This window comes from Morchella importuna (genome assembly GCF_003444635.1).
Source record: "Morchella importuna strain M04M26 chromosome Unknown Morimp01GS029, whole genome shotgun sequence".
In the NCBI taxonomy this organism is placed as follows: Eukaryota; Fungi; Ascomycota; class Pezizomycetes; order Pezizales; family Morchellaceae; genus Morchella; species Morchella importuna.
Genome location: NW_025763426.1, coordinates 58364 through 77504, shown reverse-complemented (window position 1 = coordinate 77504; position 19141 = coordinate 58364). Strand labels below are relative to the sequence as shown.

General features: G+C 45.9%; 6 protein-coding genes across 6 annotated transcripts; 5 read left to right on the top strand and 1 right to left on the bottom strand.

Annotated features, from left to right (window-relative positions):
• Positions 1–86: 86 nt before the first annotated feature.
• On the top strand, positions 87–1662 carry LAJ45_08320 (uncharacterized protein; the record flags this gene model as incomplete). Its single annotated transcript, XM_046117871.1, has 8 exons — positions 87–89; positions 163–267; positions 354–358; positions 475–554; positions 632–729; positions 1056–1133; positions 1239–1322; positions 1552–1662. The coding sequence occupies 8 exons, from the start codon at positions 87–89 to the stop codon at positions 1660–1662; spliced, it is 564 nt and encodes a 187-aa protein (XP_045968797.1).
• Positions 1663–3233: 1571 nt separating this feature from the next.
• LAJ45_08319 (uncharacterized protein) lies at positions 3234–4843 on the top strand (the record flags this gene model as incomplete). The annotated part of the gene is made up of 6 exons (XM_046117870.1): positions 3234–3240; positions 3300–3421; positions 3685–3699; positions 3847–3882; positions 4105–4159; positions 4788–4843. The coding sequence occupies 6 exons, from the start codon at positions 3234–3236 to the stop codon at positions 4841–4843; spliced, it is 291 nt and encodes a 96-aa protein (XP_045968796.1).
• A 75-nt stretch (positions 4844–4918) lies between these two features.
• LAJ45_08318 (uncharacterized protein) lies at positions 4919–6205 on the top strand (the record flags this gene model as incomplete). The annotated part of the gene is made up of 7 exons (XM_046117869.1): positions 4919–5036; positions 5094–5150; positions 5213–5244; positions 5306–5436; positions 5494–5906; positions 5965–6108; positions 6162–6205. The coding sequence occupies 7 exons, from the start codon at positions 4919–4921 to the stop codon at positions 6203–6205; spliced, it is 939 nt and encodes a 312-aa protein (XP_045968795.1).
• Positions 6206–9636: 3431 nt separating this feature from the next.
• Positions 9637–9870, top strand: LAJ45_08317 (uncharacterized protein; the record flags this gene model as incomplete). The annotated part of the gene is made up of 1 exon (XM_046117868.1): positions 9637–9870. The coding sequence occupies one exon, from the start codon at positions 9637–9639 to the stop codon at positions 9868–9870; it is 234 nt and encodes a 77-aa protein (XP_045968794.1).
• A 1719-nt stretch (positions 9871–11589) lies between these two features.
• LAJ45_08316 (uncharacterized protein) lies at positions 11590–12567 on the bottom strand (the record flags this gene model as incomplete). The annotated part of the gene is made up of 4 exons (XM_046117867.1): positions 11590–11981; positions 12213–12279; positions 12337–12434; positions 12489–12567. 4 exons carry the CDS (start codon positions 12565–12567, stop codon positions 11590–11592), a joined length of 636 nt encoding a protein of 211 aa, XP_045968793.1.
• A 2749-nt stretch (positions 12568–15316) lies between these two features.
• Positions 15317–18886, top strand: LAJ45_08315 (uncharacterized protein; the record flags this gene model as incomplete). Its single annotated transcript, XM_046117866.1, has 9 exons — positions 15317–15460; positions 15637–15827; positions 15883–16599; positions 16661–16923; positions 16977–17221; positions 17278–17898; positions 17950–18193; positions 18253–18578; positions 18638–18886. 9 exons carry the CDS (start codon positions 15317–15319, stop codon positions 18884–18886), a joined length of 3000 nt encoding a protein of 999 aa, XP_045968792.1.
• Between the last annotated feature and the right edge of the window lie 255 nt (positions 18887–19141).

The window sequence follows — 19141 nt, the reverse complement described above, 5'->3', positions numbered from 1 at the left end:
CTGGGGTCCGGACATCTCTCCTCCAACCAACCAAACTTATTCGCCCCAAACAATATCTACCACTATTTACCGCGGACACCGCAAGAATGGTTCGGGTCTCGTTCAATTAGAGTTATTGTCGCACAAGCCTGGATTGGCTGACTGATAGAACTCGCCACACAGGTCCACGCCGACGCATCGAATTTCCCAAGAGGCGTTTTAAAAACAGAGGCGTATGCTCAAGTCATCGAGCAGGCCTCGGCGCTGTTTGACGGACAGCGAAACTGGGTATGTAGCCTTCTCCCTTCGACATGATGATGATTGGGGATCAGGCAGTGCAAAAGACCTGATAGTGGGTCTACTTCTCCATCAAGGTCTGGTATGTATGCAGAAACTCGAGCCCCCTCTTTCTCAAGAGAAAGAAAGAAGACTGTACCTATCGGCACTAGGTATATACATCGTGCGATGCATGCTAATTATGACTTCGCTTCAAAGCAATCTCGCCAATTCGGCTTCTCTTATCTGGCATGCGTTACATTCAATGCCAGAGCCGTCAAACCATGCAAATTGGGCAGGTAAGGAACCCCAATCCCCGGAAGCTACAGGACAGGATAGGGCAGGGCAAGTTGTTGTTATTACGGGGCCGGATTAGGCAATTCAATAGAAGGTCTGACACGCGTTCTGGAAGGGTTCTACGTCCTTGATCCGACAACTCCAAAACAGTTGATACTAGGCCCATTCATGGGAAAGGTATGTGCAGAATATAATTTTCTTTATATTATCTTTGCTGCGGATATCGTCATACAACCCCCTTCCCTTTATCCTGGGATGGGGATTTTGACAGTTTCGAGATACTCCGAGCTTCGAATCCCCATAGCCCATATGGCGGCCATGTCCATATGTAACCATGAGCCATGGCATGTTATTATTGGAAGACTGTCTTTCTCCTTTTCCCCGGGCAGATGGGTAGGTTTCGGGCCATGTGGAGTTTGCCGTTTCGTTGTGGTATTTTCTTTTCTTTTGTACCTGCATGGCGGACATGAAATATCTAACTAATATTTGTGATAAACCGCTAGGTTGCCTGTCAGACTATCAAATTCGGCCGTGGGGTTTGTGGCAAGGCAGCGGAAACCGCTGAGACGCAAGTCATTGAGGTTGGTGGCTTCATTACACTTTCTTTGCACATACCTACACATTGACATTAGAAAACGTGGCCCTCTCACTAACGGGTCGATCACTTTTGATCCCTTTCCTGGAAGGATGTGCACTCGTTCCCAGATCATATCGCTTGTGATGGGGACTCAAGAAGTGAAATAGTGGTGCCCATACGGGTTGGTGGAAAGGTGAGAGCATCATCTTAAACTTACGTGCTTCTCCTGCCCCCTATACTAGCACAACATTAGGTTTAGCTGTACCTGTTCGCCCTCGTGGCATTTGAAGTGATGAACCCTTGAGGGATCGGTGGTGATGCCGGAACCCTGAAGGGTGAAGGGGTGTGTGGTGGTTGTGGTTGTGGTGGTAGTGAACTTGTGGGTTCGGAAATAAAATGAGCTAACAAAGGGAGGGACACAGGTCGTCGCAGTTATCGACGTTGACTCCACAGTCCCTAAAGCGTTTGACGAGGAGGATAAAAAGGCCCTAGAGTCGCTAGCAGAAATTCTCGGAACCAGTTGCGATTGGTAAGGGCTACATGTACCATCAACAAAGGGCTAGATACTTCCATTTACTAGGACAAGGTACAATATAAACACGCATAAGATCAAATTTACGAAGAACTACATCCCATTCAATTCATTGTAGAATATGTAGGAGGTAGATGCTTACCCAACAAGACACTTGAGACATTTGTTGCCCTAGAAGAAGGCATGAAAGAAGGGAAATAGAAGCCAAAGTGACTTCGATCCGACTAAAAGTAGGGGTTTTTCGTGTTGAATTTTAGTTGGTGACGGGCCTAAGATTACCGGTACTAGAATAACCGGAAGCGAGACCGGATGCATGCATCAAAAGTAGGTGTGGATCCCGTGTTTGTTGCGTCAAGGGCTGCCTCAAGGCTGCCTTTTTCGAAGCAGTACTCCGTGAAAGTTTTAGATACGACATTATTATGCACAGAATGTTTCCTCGTGGTCCTGTTGCGCTATAAAACGTTCCGAGATGGAGGGGGAAAACCGTTCCGAGAAGGAGGGAGAGGGGGATAAAAAGACGATGGCATGATGAAGAAGGAGAAGGGGTTTACCATGAAGAGGATCAGTAACGTTGAGGTAGAGTAATGAGCTTTGTGTTTCAACTCAACAGAAAACCTGCCCACATCTGTTTCCAACCTGACAATGATTTTGAACGGTCCCATTTCACAATCATCACAAAATTTAAGGGGCCCAAGCCCACGATATAGCCGGATCGTAGTGCCGTAGCATTTAGAAGTCCTAGCAACATGTAGGTACAACCGCCCCAGCCCGCGTGGTGTGTGGGTTTGGGGTTGCGAGGAGGGGGCTCAAGCCACTCGAAGCCTCAAAGAACGACTTCAACTCAACTGTTTGCCCTCACGACAGGCCTTACCCCTGTATCATGTCAGGATGTTTAGTATGTATCTGTATCTTGTGCAATATGATGTGCGCGGGCGTAACCCTCCATACCCCTTTTTATACGAGCTGGTGGGTTTACTTTGTACCTGTTTACAGTCGCAACTCGATATGCCGGATTGCCAAGATTCGAAGGATTTCATACGGGATAGCAAAAAATCCGTGATAGCAAATTGATTTTGCAGTAAAAAAAACCAAAACCCCAGAGGATTTCGTACGGGATAGCAAGGGATCCGGCGTATTGAGATCCGGCATATCGAGTTGCGACTGTACTAGAGAAAGTAACTGATCTAGAGTACAATGGCCAAGGCTGAAATTGCATTTACTAGAGAGAAAGTAAATAAGAACAAGGGCTCAATTGCGGAACATTAGCATCAGCGTGTAAGTAAGACATCTGACGTTCATTCTCGTTTGAAGCGATCCTAGCTTAGGGTAGGGTATGGACAATAGGTACATGGGTACATGGGTACATGGGGTATTTGGTACTCTACCTCTACGTAGGGTAAGGGGCTGTAGGGAAAAAAGAGATGACTTCTTGTCTGGTCTGGTCTTTCTGTAAGTGAGGCATTCAGGACTCAAAGGATACAAAGCTACGGTACTGTACACGCATATTATTATACCATCAGGTTGAACGGAATTTAGAATTATACATTACCTAGTCTCGTCCACATGTAATCAATGAACTGCATGTTTCTCCCCTAACCGTAAAAAGAATATCTGGACATTGTAGTACTTATTTAGTAGTGCAGAAGTTGCCGAGCAGCAATTTGCGATCATCGTCTTCGTCCCTCCCCGCCACTCGTGCATTTTGCAAGATCCCGTGCGAAGAGCTATCCCCATCTCTGTGCCTCCCAAAAAAAACCTTAGTGCGTTCTACAGGGCAGCCAGGGACGAACGAACTATCTTCACTCTCCGTCGTTTCTTCTCCACTCCCCCCGAATAGTCTGTTCCTAATTCTCTGTGAGCGAGCTAAGCAACGCCAAAATCAGAGAGGCGAACCGCTTACAGGAACAAACCGCGACGACCCTTCTGAATTGAACTCAATTCCCTTCCTAATACTCCCCCCCCTTCCCCCTCAGCCTCTTGCTTCTTCTTCTCGGGTTTTCTTCGTGACCTTTCTCTCTGTCAGTCAAGTCCCACTCAAGTCAGTCAGCTCCCTTCCTTCCCTCTCCCCCTTCATCCTTCTTTCATATTTGCTGTTCTCGCTGGACGTCGCACGGGTTTTTCTCAGTTGTTGTTGGCTTCTGCGAAACACCTTTGATTGCGCCTCTTCTTATTCTTCTTTCAACAGTATTTGTGTGTGTACTTTCTGCGCGTGAGAGGTTCGGTATTATTTCCTGCCTCATCCGTCGGCATCATTCGTTCCTTGTTGTGCGCTTCTACTCTCCGAGTTCCATCACACTCTCTTTCTTATTCCGACCCGGTCATCTGTCCATCCATCATCTACCCTTCCATCCATCCACTACCCTCCTTTGATCTTACACAACAATTTTGGCTGTTATCAATAAACAACCAAAACGCCTTTAACAAGCTTTCAAAACACCACCAGTCTCCATCATCACTACCATCACAGCGCAGTCGTACTGGTATATATTATTCTTTTGGTGAGCACTTCTTTCAAGCAAACACCTTCACCCCATCTCCTAAACCACCATCATCTGTCCCTTCAATCCTTCAATTATCCAGCAGCCTTGCTCTCCCACACCCTAGCATTCCCACACCCTCCCTTCCCCATCCCTGACTAGCCTACTGTTTTCGCGCGCGTCTGTCACCCATCAAATGTCAGCTTCATCTATTCGGATGAATTTTTTGTGGAGGGTGCCTGTCCGATGTCGTGAACAAAAAGAAAGCTTCTCGAAGGAATTTCTTAGAGTCTTTCAAAAGCTATACGCATGTTCCTACTCTCTGCGCGCAGCTGTCTCCTCTCTTATTCGGGTTCGGGTATTGTTCCAAGAAAAGCTAGCCTGCTCCCAATCAGGAAATCAAGCAGAAGCAGCGCACCCCCTGGAGGCCCCTTGCAACCACTACCTTTCTACTTTCGCTCCTCCATCCTTTTTCTCTTCTGTTTCTCCTTATTCTCCCATCCGTCTCCTTTTCACCCGACTCTCTCCCCCCTCACCCCCCACCCGTTGTCCGTCCACTTAAATCGATTCATCTTTATTTCGTGCAGACACGCTTCCCGTTCTTGGTCTCGTCCATCTTTATTCTAATCCTGTCGTTTCTATCTTTCAGAGCAGGCCTTCAAACCACATCGTCGCGAATCAAATCAACCTACAACCTTTAATTAGCTCTTAATATCGGCCTGCCTCAGGTCGTTTAATTATTATACACCGAGAAACAATCAATAGGATACTTACGACGAGATGGGTTGTGGCATGAGCACCGAGGAGAAGGAGGGGAAGCAGAGGAATGAAGAGATTGAGAACCAGCTGAAGAGGGACAAGATGATGCAGCGGAACGAAATCAAAATGCTTCTTCTAGGTTTGCATCTCCTGTCTCCAAATATCACGTCCGGATGTTAACCTTACTGCGCTACAGGAGCTGGAGAATCCGGTAAATCAACTATCCTGAAACAGATGAAGCTCATCCACGAAGGTGGGTATAGCCGAGATGAATGTGAATCATTCAAAGAAATCATCTTCTCAAACACGGTTCAGTCAATGAGGGTTATTCTGGAAGCAATGGAAACGTTAGAGCTTCCTCTCGATGATAGTCGGGCAGAGTATCATGTACAGACCATCTTCATGCAGCCGACACAGATCGAGGGCGAATCCCTCCCACCAGAGGTTGGCAATGCTATCAAGACTTTGTGGGCGGACCGTGGTGTACAGGAATGTTTCAGGCGATCAAGGGAATACCAGTTGAACGACTCGGCCAGATAGTACGCGTCACTTCCAAACTTTATATCTAGTCAAGTCAATGCTAACATATACCCTAGCTACTTTGACTCCATCGATAGGATCGCACAGCCAGACTATCTGCCTACTGACCAGGATGTACTGAGGTCGCGTGTCAAGACAACCGGTATTACAGAAACCACCTTTATCATCGGGGACTTGACCTACCGTATGTTTGATGTTGGTGGTCAACGATCGGAACGTAAGAAGTGGATTCACTGTTTCGAGAATGTCACAACTATTCTGTTTTTGGTTGCCATCTCAGAGTACGATCAATTGCTGTTCGAGGATGAGACTGTAAACCGTATGCAGGAAGCTTTGACATTGTTTGATTCAATCTGCAACTCAAGGTGGTTCATCAAGACGAGTATAATCCTGTTCTTGAACAAGATCGATCGCTTCCGAGAGAAACTCCCAATTAGTCCTATGAAGAATTACTTCTCTGACTACGAAGGTATGTACACTTAATCATTTCCCACTTGGAGTGGCTGTATACTGACACAAACTCAAAGGTGGCGAGGACTACACTGCTGCTTGTGATTACATTCTGAATCGCTTCGTGTCTTTGAATCAATCAGAGACCAAGCAAATCTATACCCATTTCACATGTGCCACGGATACTACGCAGATCCGTTTCGTGATGGCAGCTGTTAATGGTATGCACATATTGTATCCTTTTAATCGAAGAAGTCATACTTACATATTCCAGATATCATTATCCAAGAGAATCTGCGTCAATGCGGTCTGATATAAATAATGTCGACACAAATAATTTTCCTCTTCTCACTCGGTCATTCATCCCAGGACTTATGCTACAATGGGCAGTCTTTAAACATATACAGGCGCTTTACCGTGATTTGTGTCCTTGTATGCATGTACTACTTGGGGCTTGTTATGTGCAAGTAGGGTATCGGGTTCTACTTTTTGGATCCCGAGCTCATGACATATTTATTTCTATAAATCACCTTTAGTTTCCATCAGGCTCAGTCCTTTTTCTTTAACACTCACTCTCAATATTTATGCGTCTTGTTGGTTTTGCATTCTCGTTTCCCTTTCTTTTTTCTCTTACTTTTAAATGTTTCTGTATTTTTTTTCACCTTGGGTCCACAAAATTTCTATTTATGGGTCATTTTACGCCAGCATCTGGGTAACTTCCCCATTTCTACTTTTCATTACTTTCCTTACATACCATTATTTGTGTCTCTGCGTGTATGGTTTCAAGCGTTCTCAGTTGGGGGTGCGTATGTTTCTGTATTGAGTTGTAGGAGCTGGAAGGAAAATCGATGGATGTCGGAAGAATTTGTCTCGGTGCACAATTTTTTTTTTCTTTTCGTCCCAGTTTTTGGCTACCCTTCCGACCCTCAGTGACTGATCTGGATCGTTCTCCCAGAATATAAAAGTAACAGCGAGGCGAGCGGAGGGGAGGATTTTGGACAGATGGATTTCATGATTGCTGAGATGAAGGGCGCTCAATGCTCAAGAACGATCGCGGGTGTTCTTTCGGCTACTCGTGATCTTTCAATGGGACATCTGGATTAGCGGAGGAGTGGTTGGGGGGGTTATAAAGATCTTGAGAAGATGGCCGTCTCTATGAACGAAAAAAAAACAAAAGGGCTGGTAGTTGGGATGGAAGGTCGATTTAGGAGGGATTAAAGGGCTCCTCCATTGTAATTACATGTCACTATCGCTATCTCTCTATTATATCAACATACCTGTATCTTTAGCCAATGACTATTTTTATGTTCATCTCATTGTAGTTCGCTTTTTTCTTTTCCCATCCCATCCATCCCTCTCTATCATTATCATGTGTGGTTTATTTCCGAGATATCCATGTGATTTTTTGTTTTCCCAGATGTGCATCTTATGCAGCCAACTGGTAGCGATGGCTGATGGCTGCTGCTGTACCGAAATATTCGAATCGGTGGTACTCTACTTGTGCTCTAGAAAATGTAGGCTGCTACACCTCCTGTATGTACCATTTTATTTTGCGGGAAAGCCTATGCAGCGCGGAAGCTGCCTTGCCCCACACTCTCTCTATTCCTGTTTCGAATTTAGCCATACACCGCTAGGACAGCCTTAGATAACTTCCTTCCCTAGAAAGGTAGGGCAGGCAGCACAGAGATTCGTGGTTGCTGGCCGGTAGTGGTGGTGGTGGTTCTGGCTGGTTCCCTGGCCACCACCCCCAAATCAAATCAAAGAACAGTTCGATTTGTTACAGACTGTTACCAAGCCAGCTAGCTGTCTAACTAGCTACTAGTAAGCCATCCAATACATTATTCATTCACGTCTGAGACATGCAGCAAGCAAGAAGAGACCCGCAACGCACAACACACCGAACTTTCAACGAGTACCCTTGCGGACGTGGGGAAAAGAAGGAAACCGAAGGGAAAAAAGGAAAAAAAGGCAGAGGTGGACCGGGATCAACGGGTTAGGTTTTATTTGGCTGGGTGTGCGCTTTCTGGTGGCGGTGGTGGTGAGACTTCGATGAGGCAAAGCAAGGGGATGGATGAAGGCCGTCTGGATAGCAATTGGGTGTGTGTTTATTGGTTTGCAGAGTGGTCCAGGGGACAGATGCGATTTGCTGCTGCTGGCTCTACTACCTGCTCTACTTATTGTACTTTACTCTGGGTGCCCAGGAGGTAAGTGGATGTATGTATGGTACCGCACATGTACCCTCGGCCCGGACGCCAGAGCTGCTCCTGTGCTTTGGTTCGATTTGGAGATGGAGGATCTAACCTCAGTTCTCACTCGCTCACCGTTCTGTCTGTCTTGGGCTTGTCTAACTAAGTAACTGTCTTGCAATTGTCTTAGGCTAGTCTGGCAGCTTGGCTGGGCATTCTGTAAACTAAACATTTCCCAAATTCCCGGGCCCCTCTGCTCTCTGTAGTAGGATATTCTAGTACAGAACAGACACTTTGATTCTCGTCGACTCTTCGACCTCCTCCTCGTTATCATTTTGAGTCTGAGGTCCCTTCTTCTCCCGGGATTCTGCTTCCTGTCATCCATTGTTCCTTCATTCATTCTTTCCCTACATGATACTAGATGCCTACCCCCTCCATAAGTGTATGGGTAGGAAGTATATTCAAGAAGCACAAACTGCAAGGGTTTCAGGTGCCATTGCAATAATCCGCGTTCTTTTGTTTCTTGGCTGCAAACGGAGATTGGCAGAGAAACACAAGTGGGGTGGCACTGCGCGTAAAGTATGGTAGCAGAACTCTTATCCCAAGAAAGAAAGAAAGCTGTGTGTCTATTTCCATCTTCGGCTTGATGGTTAGCTGTTATTTATGTAGTTAGCATATGCGATTTCAATTCTCCCCAGGCCCAGATAGAATCCAACCCTAAAATCCTAAACCAACCCAGCATCTCCACCGAAACTGGCCAGCTACATCTGCAGAGTTAATAAAAAAAAAATATCAAAAAAATCACCCCAAGGTTGCATATGTGGGGATCGGACCGACTGGCTGGTTGGGAGTAATGGATCGCAGTAGAGTGCAAGTGAGCTGAGTGATGAGTGAAGTATATTTGCATATGTGTACCTACATATAGCATGTAGGTACTGTACCTACTATAGGTCCGCCCGGTACTCTAACAGAAGTTCATTCTCACCTCACTCAACACCCCCCACTCTCACAACAGAAAAAAAAAAGAGAAAAAAAGAAAAAGACCAGCCCAGTAAAGAAGAAGAAGAAGCTCCACCCATTCCGATATTCCCCTTGTTTGCATATACGGTACCCTACGTCCGAACTTAGGGAACAGGCCGCCGCCGCCGCCGCCAGCACATCTTTCTTCTTTAATTCCTTACTACCCTTCTTCGTCCGAGTCACCACTACATATTTCTCTACTCCCCCGGTTTTTTTCTTCTTTCCTTTCTTCTTTTCTTTCATTTTCACTCACTCATTCTTTCTCCCTCACGCTCGCTCCGTTCGCGCTTCTCCTTCTATCCCGCCAATTGACAGCTCGCTTCAATTCACACCGCTCGTTAAATATCCACTAGTATACCCATAGAGTAATCGTTACCGTATACAATTAACGCCGGTAATCTAAATCATACATACGTATCTACTTTTTTTTTGCCTACCCACAACCACCACCACACCACTACTACCATCTTCATAACTATATCTACCGCCATCCTCATAACCATTTCTGCCTTCCTACCACCACCACAACTGTTACTACACACAATGTCTTCACCTTCCTCATCATCGAATAGCGGCCCCGCCAAAGAATCAAACCTGCTCGCACCCAACCCAACAAGGTCCACCAGCCGCCGAGGCTCGATACCCAAAAACACACCCACGTGCGGCGACCAGGATCCCGCGAGCTCATTGCGGAAGGAGATGAACCTTGTGGCGGAGGCTGCAAAGAGGGCGAGCGTGGCAATTGTCGTGAGGGACTTGGAGGAGTTCGCGGTCTGAAGAACCCCCCCTCTCCCCCCCACACGGGAGGGAGCGATTACCCTACTAGTAGTAGAGTAGTGGTTGTTTTTCTTTTTTTGTCCCTTCTCGTTTTTTGTGCTTTTTTCTTCCTGCTTTTTCCCTTGGAGGTTAGAGCGGGGAATTGAGTGGGAGAGATGGGGATGGGGAAAAGGGAAGAACGGCGAGTACGGCAGGGTGTGCGGAATACCGCCTGCGGTGGTTTTTTTCAGCAACCTTTTTGTCGATTTCATACACAAACACACACAAACATACGAGTAAATGAACGGATGGCACATACCGAGAAAACGGAGGCGATAAAAGGCCAATTGAAATGGCGATAACAAAAAATTCAACTTCCTACTTCCTGCTGGTCTCGAATTGCGAATCTTGATTCGGGGGAGGAAACTTTATTACTATAACTGCTTATATAGATGGAAGGGAAAGGGCGACCTTGAATTGATATTTTCTTGTTTTACGGCGGAGGCTTCTTCTTTTTCTGGCTTTCTTGAGTTCATCTACCTATTCTATTCTACGTACTACTACTCTAATACGCTTTAATGTGTCGGGGAGAGCTGTGCTGCGCAGACTCTATCCAGCTACACTTTTGGTTCTTCAAGTGCTATACATACAGTATTTATAACTTCAGTACCATTTCGTGTTTCACTTTCAGCTTTCTATTCATTCTTATCCGTTTTTTTTTTTCCTGATTTCTTTTTATCACTTATTTATTATGCTGTTATGTTGGCTCTTTGTTTGCTTGTTGCGGGCGGGAAATCGAACGAAATTCGAACTTGGGAAGGATTTGATATTGGGGATCTAGTTAGAATGGGAGTTTTTTTTTTCATAGTTCCGCGACCTAAAAGAAGAGACAAACGGATTAGGTTATGTGCATTATTCATATATCTACACACACTTCTCAATTATATTTTGTGGGGGGACACAATTCTGCTATGCATACATATGTGATCTTGGACATCGTTGTGCGTTTCGAGATGGGGGCGCGGGGGCGGTTGTGAAGCTTCAGCCTACCTATCTTCCTTCCGGATCTTCAGGTTTCCTTCTTTCAGATGTGCGTGCGTGCGTTGATGATGGTGGCACCGGCGATATCGATATTACTCACCCTCGCGTTGAGCTTCGTTTATTGCTGAGGACACCTTTTCGAGTTCAGTACTTTTTGACTTGGTTCATCCTGACATACCCCTACACTGCCGATATAGTAAATATAACACCACTTCTTGTCTTGTTTATTTTTGTTTCATTAGCACCTAGAGGGAACCCAGAATATATAATATAAAGTTCGACTACAATTGGATTGAATTGACCTGAAACTATATAAATCCCAAGGCTTCCCGCGATTGTAGCCCATTACGTCCAGAACATTCCCTTAATGGAGGTAATAACCCCATTGTTCACGCTTAGGCCTGCCGCGGGGAATAAGGTCTTTAATTCCCGCGGTCAATTGGCGAGCGAGTGAGCGATGTTCTAACAACGGGTTGAACCTTCGGAGGGCTCGAGCTCCTAGGATGCTGTCCGGTCCGACATTCTGGCTGGATTGCCAATTCAACCCGACAACTAGGCAGACAGGCAGATAACACCTCATTCTATATCGGAGAGATGTGAGATGAGAGGGCGCCTAGAATCCCATGTAGAGATGCAACCCGTTTGGGTGTTTTTTTGGTGGGAGTCATGGAATCCGATGTGTATGTACACTGTATATATCTAGATGGCGGCGGTGGTGGTGGTAGTGGTGGGCGGTGGTCTGTCGTCTGCGTCTGTCTGGGATCGTTCCGGCCGTTTTCCGACTTGAACGATCCAAACAGGCCCCTGAACTCTGAGGAAGGGGGGTTGCTCGGTAACTCCCGACAACGAGGTCCTACTGCTGCTGCGCGCCCCCAGAGACCAGTTAATGCTTGGCGTGTGCGGTGCCAGAAGTTTCAGCCGCAACAACAACAACATTCGGCCTTCTTCTGGTAATTCTAGGGCCAGTGCGCAGGTTCGGTTGGGTTCTGAATTATTCCTGAGAGTCTGAGACTGTGGGGAGACCTCTATTGCTGCGCGCAGCGGCGGTCCAGGGGTTACGCTTGTGGATGGGGTGTACAAATGCAGTGGGGCTGCTATGTTAAGATGTGTAGATACAAGGCTCTGGCATTAAGTGAGCGAACTAAATGGGGTGTTGGCCGGTAAGGATCCGTTCACTCACTTAATGCCAGAGCCTTGTACATACTGACGTTTGTGGACGCGACTGATATTGCATGCCATACAAAAATACGCCAAGCTCATGATTTTGGGTGTATGCAATAATGGCCCAGTTCAAAAACGTCAATACTCTACTATATACCTACCCGGAAGGGATGCGCTGATCTGATCGCTAGGGATTTGATACGTTGGGAGGCTCGCGTATGCCCGAACCTACGGCGGACGGTTATGTAAATGTTAGCTCTGGGAGTGTGCCCCTGCAGTACATACCTGTGGTGACAATTTATCGTGGGGGGAATCGTGGGATATGTAGGTGGATAAAGCTGTGGCATATGTACATGTAGGTAGCTCGGAGCCCCGTATTAGTACTGGACAGAGCCATATCGGTCAGTATAGTACTCAATCAGACGGGTATTACATACTGGAACACTCTGAAGCTCTATCTAGACGCTCCAAGCAGACAATGCAGTCAAATTCGCCCCCCACTTGCCACCAGAACATCTCCGAGGGATGAGAGAGATTGGCCAGAGATTAATTCAGATCATAATTGATAGCATTAGCCACCATCTTGGCGTGCATGGAAGCGGTTCTAAGAGGGGATGAGTGGCCTCTTTAGAATCTTTGATCACGAGCAATTCACCAATCAGCACCTGTATCGATAGGACTAGGGGGATAGTCTATCTACTATTTATTATTAGATCAATTAACCTAATTGGTACCGATTCTCCCATCCGCCAACCAGAAAACCCGAATTTAAAGCTGGAGTCTTTCGCGCAAGGGCCGATACAAAATAATGGACGAGAAAACAACTAGAAAACAAAGGGCGCTGATTAGCCTATGTATGATAGCCCAGAATACATACACAGAATGGAATGCAATAGTAAGAATCCAGGACCAGCGATAAATTGAAATTTTTCAATCGATAAAGGGATTTTTTTTTCTCCCCCTCTTGTTACTGTTTGTACCAGAATATTCTTGGATCGTCGTGAAAAATTTCGGAAGAGGAGTTTGAAAGGCAGATGAGATTCAAAAGTGGGAAGAAAGAAGTTCGAAGACCGGCAAGGGAGAAAAAGGTGTGTTCACCAAGCTAATGTGAACGGATAGTACAGCTAACTAGATCTTCTAAGTGGACCTCCTAAATGGTATATACCTCCTAAACGCACCCTTATAGTATACATTTAATTACTATATAAACCCAAGCAGAATATTTCACTATGGTTCCGATCGGTAACAAAGGGTAGTCCCTGCATGATCTCATCAGCGGAATTTTCTTATCAAAGGTGCCACAAAACCTACCTACCATAGATCTGATCTTAATAGAAAAGGCTTTTTCTGGCGCCTCTAAAAGTAAAGAGCTCGCTATCCGTACAAAATCAGTAGAACCCATGGTGAAAAGTTGTCGTTACTTAAGTTCTTAATTTAGCCTTTTACTAGATGTATATATGTAGGTTAGATGTGAGATTTATAAATGACGTAAGTAGTGCGATTATTGTATAGTTCATGGGCGTAAATCACCGTTCTCGCACCGCCATGTAAGTTAGTATACCTACATTGAAGCGCAGGGGGTCAATTGATATCTAGCTCCAGGAAAACCTCTGGATTACTACAATGTCATGTAGTCATCGCTCAAGTTCCCGGAGGGGTGGGGTCCTCAAAAGAGTGCTCAACAGCGCAGATCTCGCCGGTGATGGATGATAATCAAGCACACCGCGAACCACTGGTCTTCGTAAATATTGGGTGTCTTGGTTATCGTCACACAACAATAAAGTGGTGACGGGTACGACTAAAACGAAACGAGGCTCGGGTGATTGCCGTCTTCGCTTGCTGTTTGGGGCCAGAACTTGGGAACTCAAGTCGGGATACTAACAGGGTCCTCGATGAAAAACGTCACCACATTGACTCTAATATCCAAATAAGAAAACATCCCAGGAATTTTGCAATATCTTTTGGGTCTCAGAACCACTTATTCTAGATTGGTAGGTGATATAACGATACAATAGAAGGGAGCTATGTTGAGTCATGAGGTACACATGCCATGAAAAATCTTTGGTGGCGACTTCTGGGTTCTGCCGGCAGTTTACTGCTAAAAAAGAGGAATGACTGTTTGTGAGATGGGAAGTACGATGGGCTCGTCAAACAATAGAAAATGAGCTCTCAATAAGCGGGAAAACATTTAAGGCCATCCATTGAGTCCTGGTGACCAGTAGAGTAGACCATACGTTGTTGCTGGCACTGATGTTTGTTAGTTTGGTATAAGTGAGTGACAACTCATGACTAGGGCGATGAGATGACATGACTGCACGTGCTAAGGTGTTCGTTTGTCAACCAAGCTGGCGCCTGAATTTTTTTTCAGGCTTCCCGAATGCCGCAAGTACATGTATTTCAAACTACGCGCATACCATTCAATTTTGGAGAATACTCTGGTCTTCTGTGTTGGCACTTAAGCAAGGGAGAAAAATGTGCGCCAATTGGAGATATGTTAACCATGCGAGCTTTGGGGCTCTGGCTGGTGAAACAGTAAATAATCGTAATGGCTGCTTGCGATTGAGTCATTTTGTGGCAATACTTGGAAACTGTTTCCGAAACTCTTGTGATCCTTGCCTGAAATTCGAGCACTCTATATACTACTACAATATCGATCGAGGCTCGGGCTCGCGGTATTAATGGTATTTGATACCTGTTTCAAAGCGGCCGAATAGATAGTTGATAGTCGACAAGAAATTGAGAGTAAAGCTGATATGTAAAGTATGAGAGCTCATCCAATGATGTAGATACATGTATTATTTGAATTGGGTTGTGCTGTAGGCCTTAGCTTGGCGAGGTGAAGATATACACCGTGTTAGAATAAACAATCGGAAAAATCGTTCCAATGAGGCTGCTTCTTCCCGAGAGCTACTTACCAATCCAGCACCGGTCAGATTCTGATAGTTGACACAAGAAGCTCGGCTCGGTTATTAACAACACCTGCCAGCAGTATGAGCCCAACAATTATGGCATTTGGCTGGCTCGTATGCTGTATGATGCTGTCGGGGCAACAGGAATTATGGGAGGCCTGAATCGCGCATGATACTAACTGGTAACTTGTAGATACCTAGTTACATGTATCTAACCTGATATGATGCCCCAGAGCTTAATTGGCGAACAAAACAAAGAATTTCCTGGTATACGTTAAACCATAACAGTTATGGCGTGTCATTCCCTCAAGGTAACGGTCGCACGTAGCAATTCTCTTACGCACGGTCCACACACCATGCCCCTCGCTGCTGCTGCAAGACAAGGGTGCACGTATTTTATAAACTCCCACCTCTCCTCTCTTCATCGTTCGCAACATATTTTAGTCTCTCATCCATCTGTCTACTTATTGTATCATCAGTATCTTACCATCAACGAGGCAGTACATTTCCATCAAGCACCAAGCACCAAACATCAAGCATCAAGCATCGAGGTTTCCGGTACGAACAAAACAGCTATATCAAGCATACACACAAGGTCAAATACTCTCCGTGAAAACAGCAACAACCAGACCATGAGTGGAGGCGCACCTCGAGGGGGGCGTGGGGGAGGAGATAGGGGTGGAGGAAGAGGCGGCGCATTTGGTGGATTTCGTGGGGATCGTGGAGGGGGGGTGGTGGTGGACGCGGCGGTGGCCGTGGTGGTGGGGATGGTGGCGGTGGCCGTGGTTATGGTGATGGTGGTGGCCGTGGTGGTAGAGGTAGAGGCGGTGGTAGGGGCGGCTTTGGCGGAGACACAATATTCAGCCAGTGAGTTATTTTGTGCCTTTTATTGGGGGTATTGCTCTAACGCGAGATGCTTTAGGGGAACCGCAGCTATCGACCCAAAAGTCACTGCTGTCGAGAATGGGCTTGTTGCGTCTGTTCAAGCACAAAAGCTGAAACCGAAAAGCGACCTCGATTTACCATTGCGTCCAGATTATGGTACCATAGGCGTGCAGACCTTGGTCCGAGCGAATCATTTCCCAGTAGCTATCCCAACAAGTACTTTATTCAAGTATGATGTGGCTATGCAACCGGAAATAAAAATTAAAAGAATGAAGAAAAGAGTCTTTAAAATTTTGGAGATGACTGCCTTCCAGTCACAACAGAATATAATTGCTACCGATTATTCAAAGACAATTATAACCCCATCCCGTCTTAAGATAGAGAACGACAGATTGCAAATCGAGATTACTTACTATGATGAGGGCCAGACCATCACTGAAAAAAGCAAAAAGTATATGGTGACGATCCAGCTTGTTCAGTTGATTGATCCCGGCGAGTTTCAAAAGTATGTCGATGGAAACAACCGCGATTATGACCCAGGAAGCGCCATCCAGGCACTCAATATCATACTTTCTAAGGCGCCCACCAATGACCCTGCGATCATTCCTAACGGGAGGAGCAAATTCTTTGTGAATTCGGATCCTCGACCTCTAGGGAAAGGCCTTGTGGCCCTTCGCGGATACTACTCCTCAATTCGCCCGTCGATTAGTCGTATTTTATGTAATGTCAACGTTTGTATGACAGCGTTTTATAGGTATTGCCTCTTGTTTCGAAATTGCTCAATATTACCAGTTGAGATGCTAATGACCTTGCAGGGAAACCGATGTTGCGACCCTTATTTACGAGTTCACTGGGGCTTCTCCCGGCGCTACAATACCGCCAAATATCTATGGACGGTTAGGAGGCTTTCTGAAACGTCTTCGGATTAGCACCAGTCATATCAAAGGGCCTAATGGCAAGCCAAAAGTACAGGCCAAGGCCATCATTGGGATTGGACATGGAAGGGCTGCCAAGGATATCAAGTTCATGTGCGAGGAGTTTGCGAAGGAGGTTTCTATTCCTGAATATTTCAAACGAAGTAATACTCAACCGCTCCATCTTAAAGATGTCTGCTAATAATATCTCATATAGAGTATAATATAACTCTGAGACACCCCAACCTTCCGTGCGTGGATGTTGGCACTAGGGATATGCCAATTATGCTGCCGCCTGAAATCGCGACGGTGCTTCCGGGCCAAGCCTACGGGAATAAACTCATGGATGAGCAAACGGCGCATATGATTACCTATGCCTGCCGAAATCCAAAAGAAAATGCCGGGTTCATTGTTGGGGAGGGCCTTACTAGTCTTGGGTTGAACCCTCCAACTCCACACTTGGTGAGTGCTTTATTCCTTTTTCTTTTTCTTTTTTCAAGATTTCTAACATTTAAAAGGGCCCATTTAACATCCAAGTGTCGACGGAAATGATAACAGTGCCTGCCAGAATTCTCACTCCACCCACAATCAAATATGCCAATTCGACAATGGCTGTAATCGGGGCAAGCTGGAATTTGAGAAATGTCAAGTTTGCCCAAGGTGCCAGTACTGAGAATTTTGGAGTTATTGTCCTCGAGGAAACTGGTGGTCGAGCCCAATTGGATTGGAGTGGAGTTGCCGCAAACTTCAGAGATATGTGCAACAAATCTGGGATGAGGGTTGGCGCCACTAGTCCTCAACTGATGAGGGCTGTCTCTATTCCATATCCAAACGAGCGTTCTACTGCTTCCCTCGAGAAGGCGATTTCACCTGCGTTTGCCCATATGCAAGCCAAAAAACCAAAAATCATCTTGGTATTTTTGCCCACGACAGATAAAGCTGTGTATTCAATGGTGAAATACCTGGGCGATGTCAAGTACGGTATCAGCACAGTCTGTGCTCAATCCTCCAAAATTAGCAAGATGAGCCCCCAGTACATGGCCAATGTTGCGCTTAAATTCAACCTGAAGCTCATGGGAAGGAACCATGGGCTACCACCTGCAGATCTCGGGATGCTCGCCGAGGGCACTACTATGATAGTAAGATTCCGGAATATAAACATTTGTGCGAAGACTCTAACACTCTAATAGGTTGGATGCGACGTCACCCACCCTTCCCCTGGAAGTTTAAGGGGAACACCGTCTATTGCTGGAGTAGTGGCTAGTGTTGATGCTCATTTTGCGCAATGGCCAGCCTCGCTAAGGCTTCAGGAAAGCCGCAAGGAGATGATAAGTGGTTTGAAAGAAATGATGATCGAACGTCTTCAACGTTGGAATAGTGTGAACGGGAAATTCCCACAAAGGATTATTGTTTATCGGGATGGTGTTTCGGAAGGTTTCTAGACCCCAAGCCCCATGGTATTTAAGAAATCATCTAACTCTTTTTTCTTCCAGGTCAATTCCAGACTGTGATCAAGGAGGAGCTCCCGTTGATCCGTGCAGCGTGCCAGCAATGTGGAGATAGCAAATATAGGCCAAAGATCAGCATAATTATTGTGGGGAAAAGACACCATACCCGTTTCTATCCCACGGATAAGGACAAGGCGGACAGACTCGGAAACCCTGCGCCTGGAACTGTTGTGGATAGGGGTGTTACTGCTGTTTATGATTTCGACTTTTACCTGCAGGCACACTCCGGTTTGCAGGGGACAACTCGCCCAGCCCATTATTATGTCATTCACGACAAGAATGATTTTAAATCCAACCAATTGCAGACACTGGTATGTTGATAAACAAGTCCCCACAGTTTAATAAACATTACTAATACACTTCTTTCTAGACCCACAATCTCTGCTATCTTTTTGGTCGTGCCACCAAGTCTGTTAGTATTTGCCCACCAGCGTACTACGCAGATCTTGTCTGCGAGCGCGGCAGATGCTATATCTATGGCCTGCTCAACGCCCCCGACACCGCGAGTCTTCATAGCTCGAATAGCGAAGAAGAGGCCGCGGCCAATTTCAAGAAGGCGGTGGGTTTGTGGGGCGACGGACCTCATCCTAACCTCCTTAATACGATGTATTACTTGTAAGGGGTGCATTGGAGTATGTGATACCAGGATTCTTTTGTTATGATTTTCCGACTGTTTTTGCTTCTTATTTTTTTCGAGTTTTTAGCTCTGTTTCTTTTCTTTCTTTTTGTTTGCTCTTTGTTGTTCCGTTGATGTTAGCTGCTTCTGAAAACGAAAATCAAACCATAAACAATATGGACTGTAGGTCATTAGTGGAGGATTTGGGACAGTTTGGGGGAGGATACATATGCCGAGGTTGGCACGTTTAGCTTGATT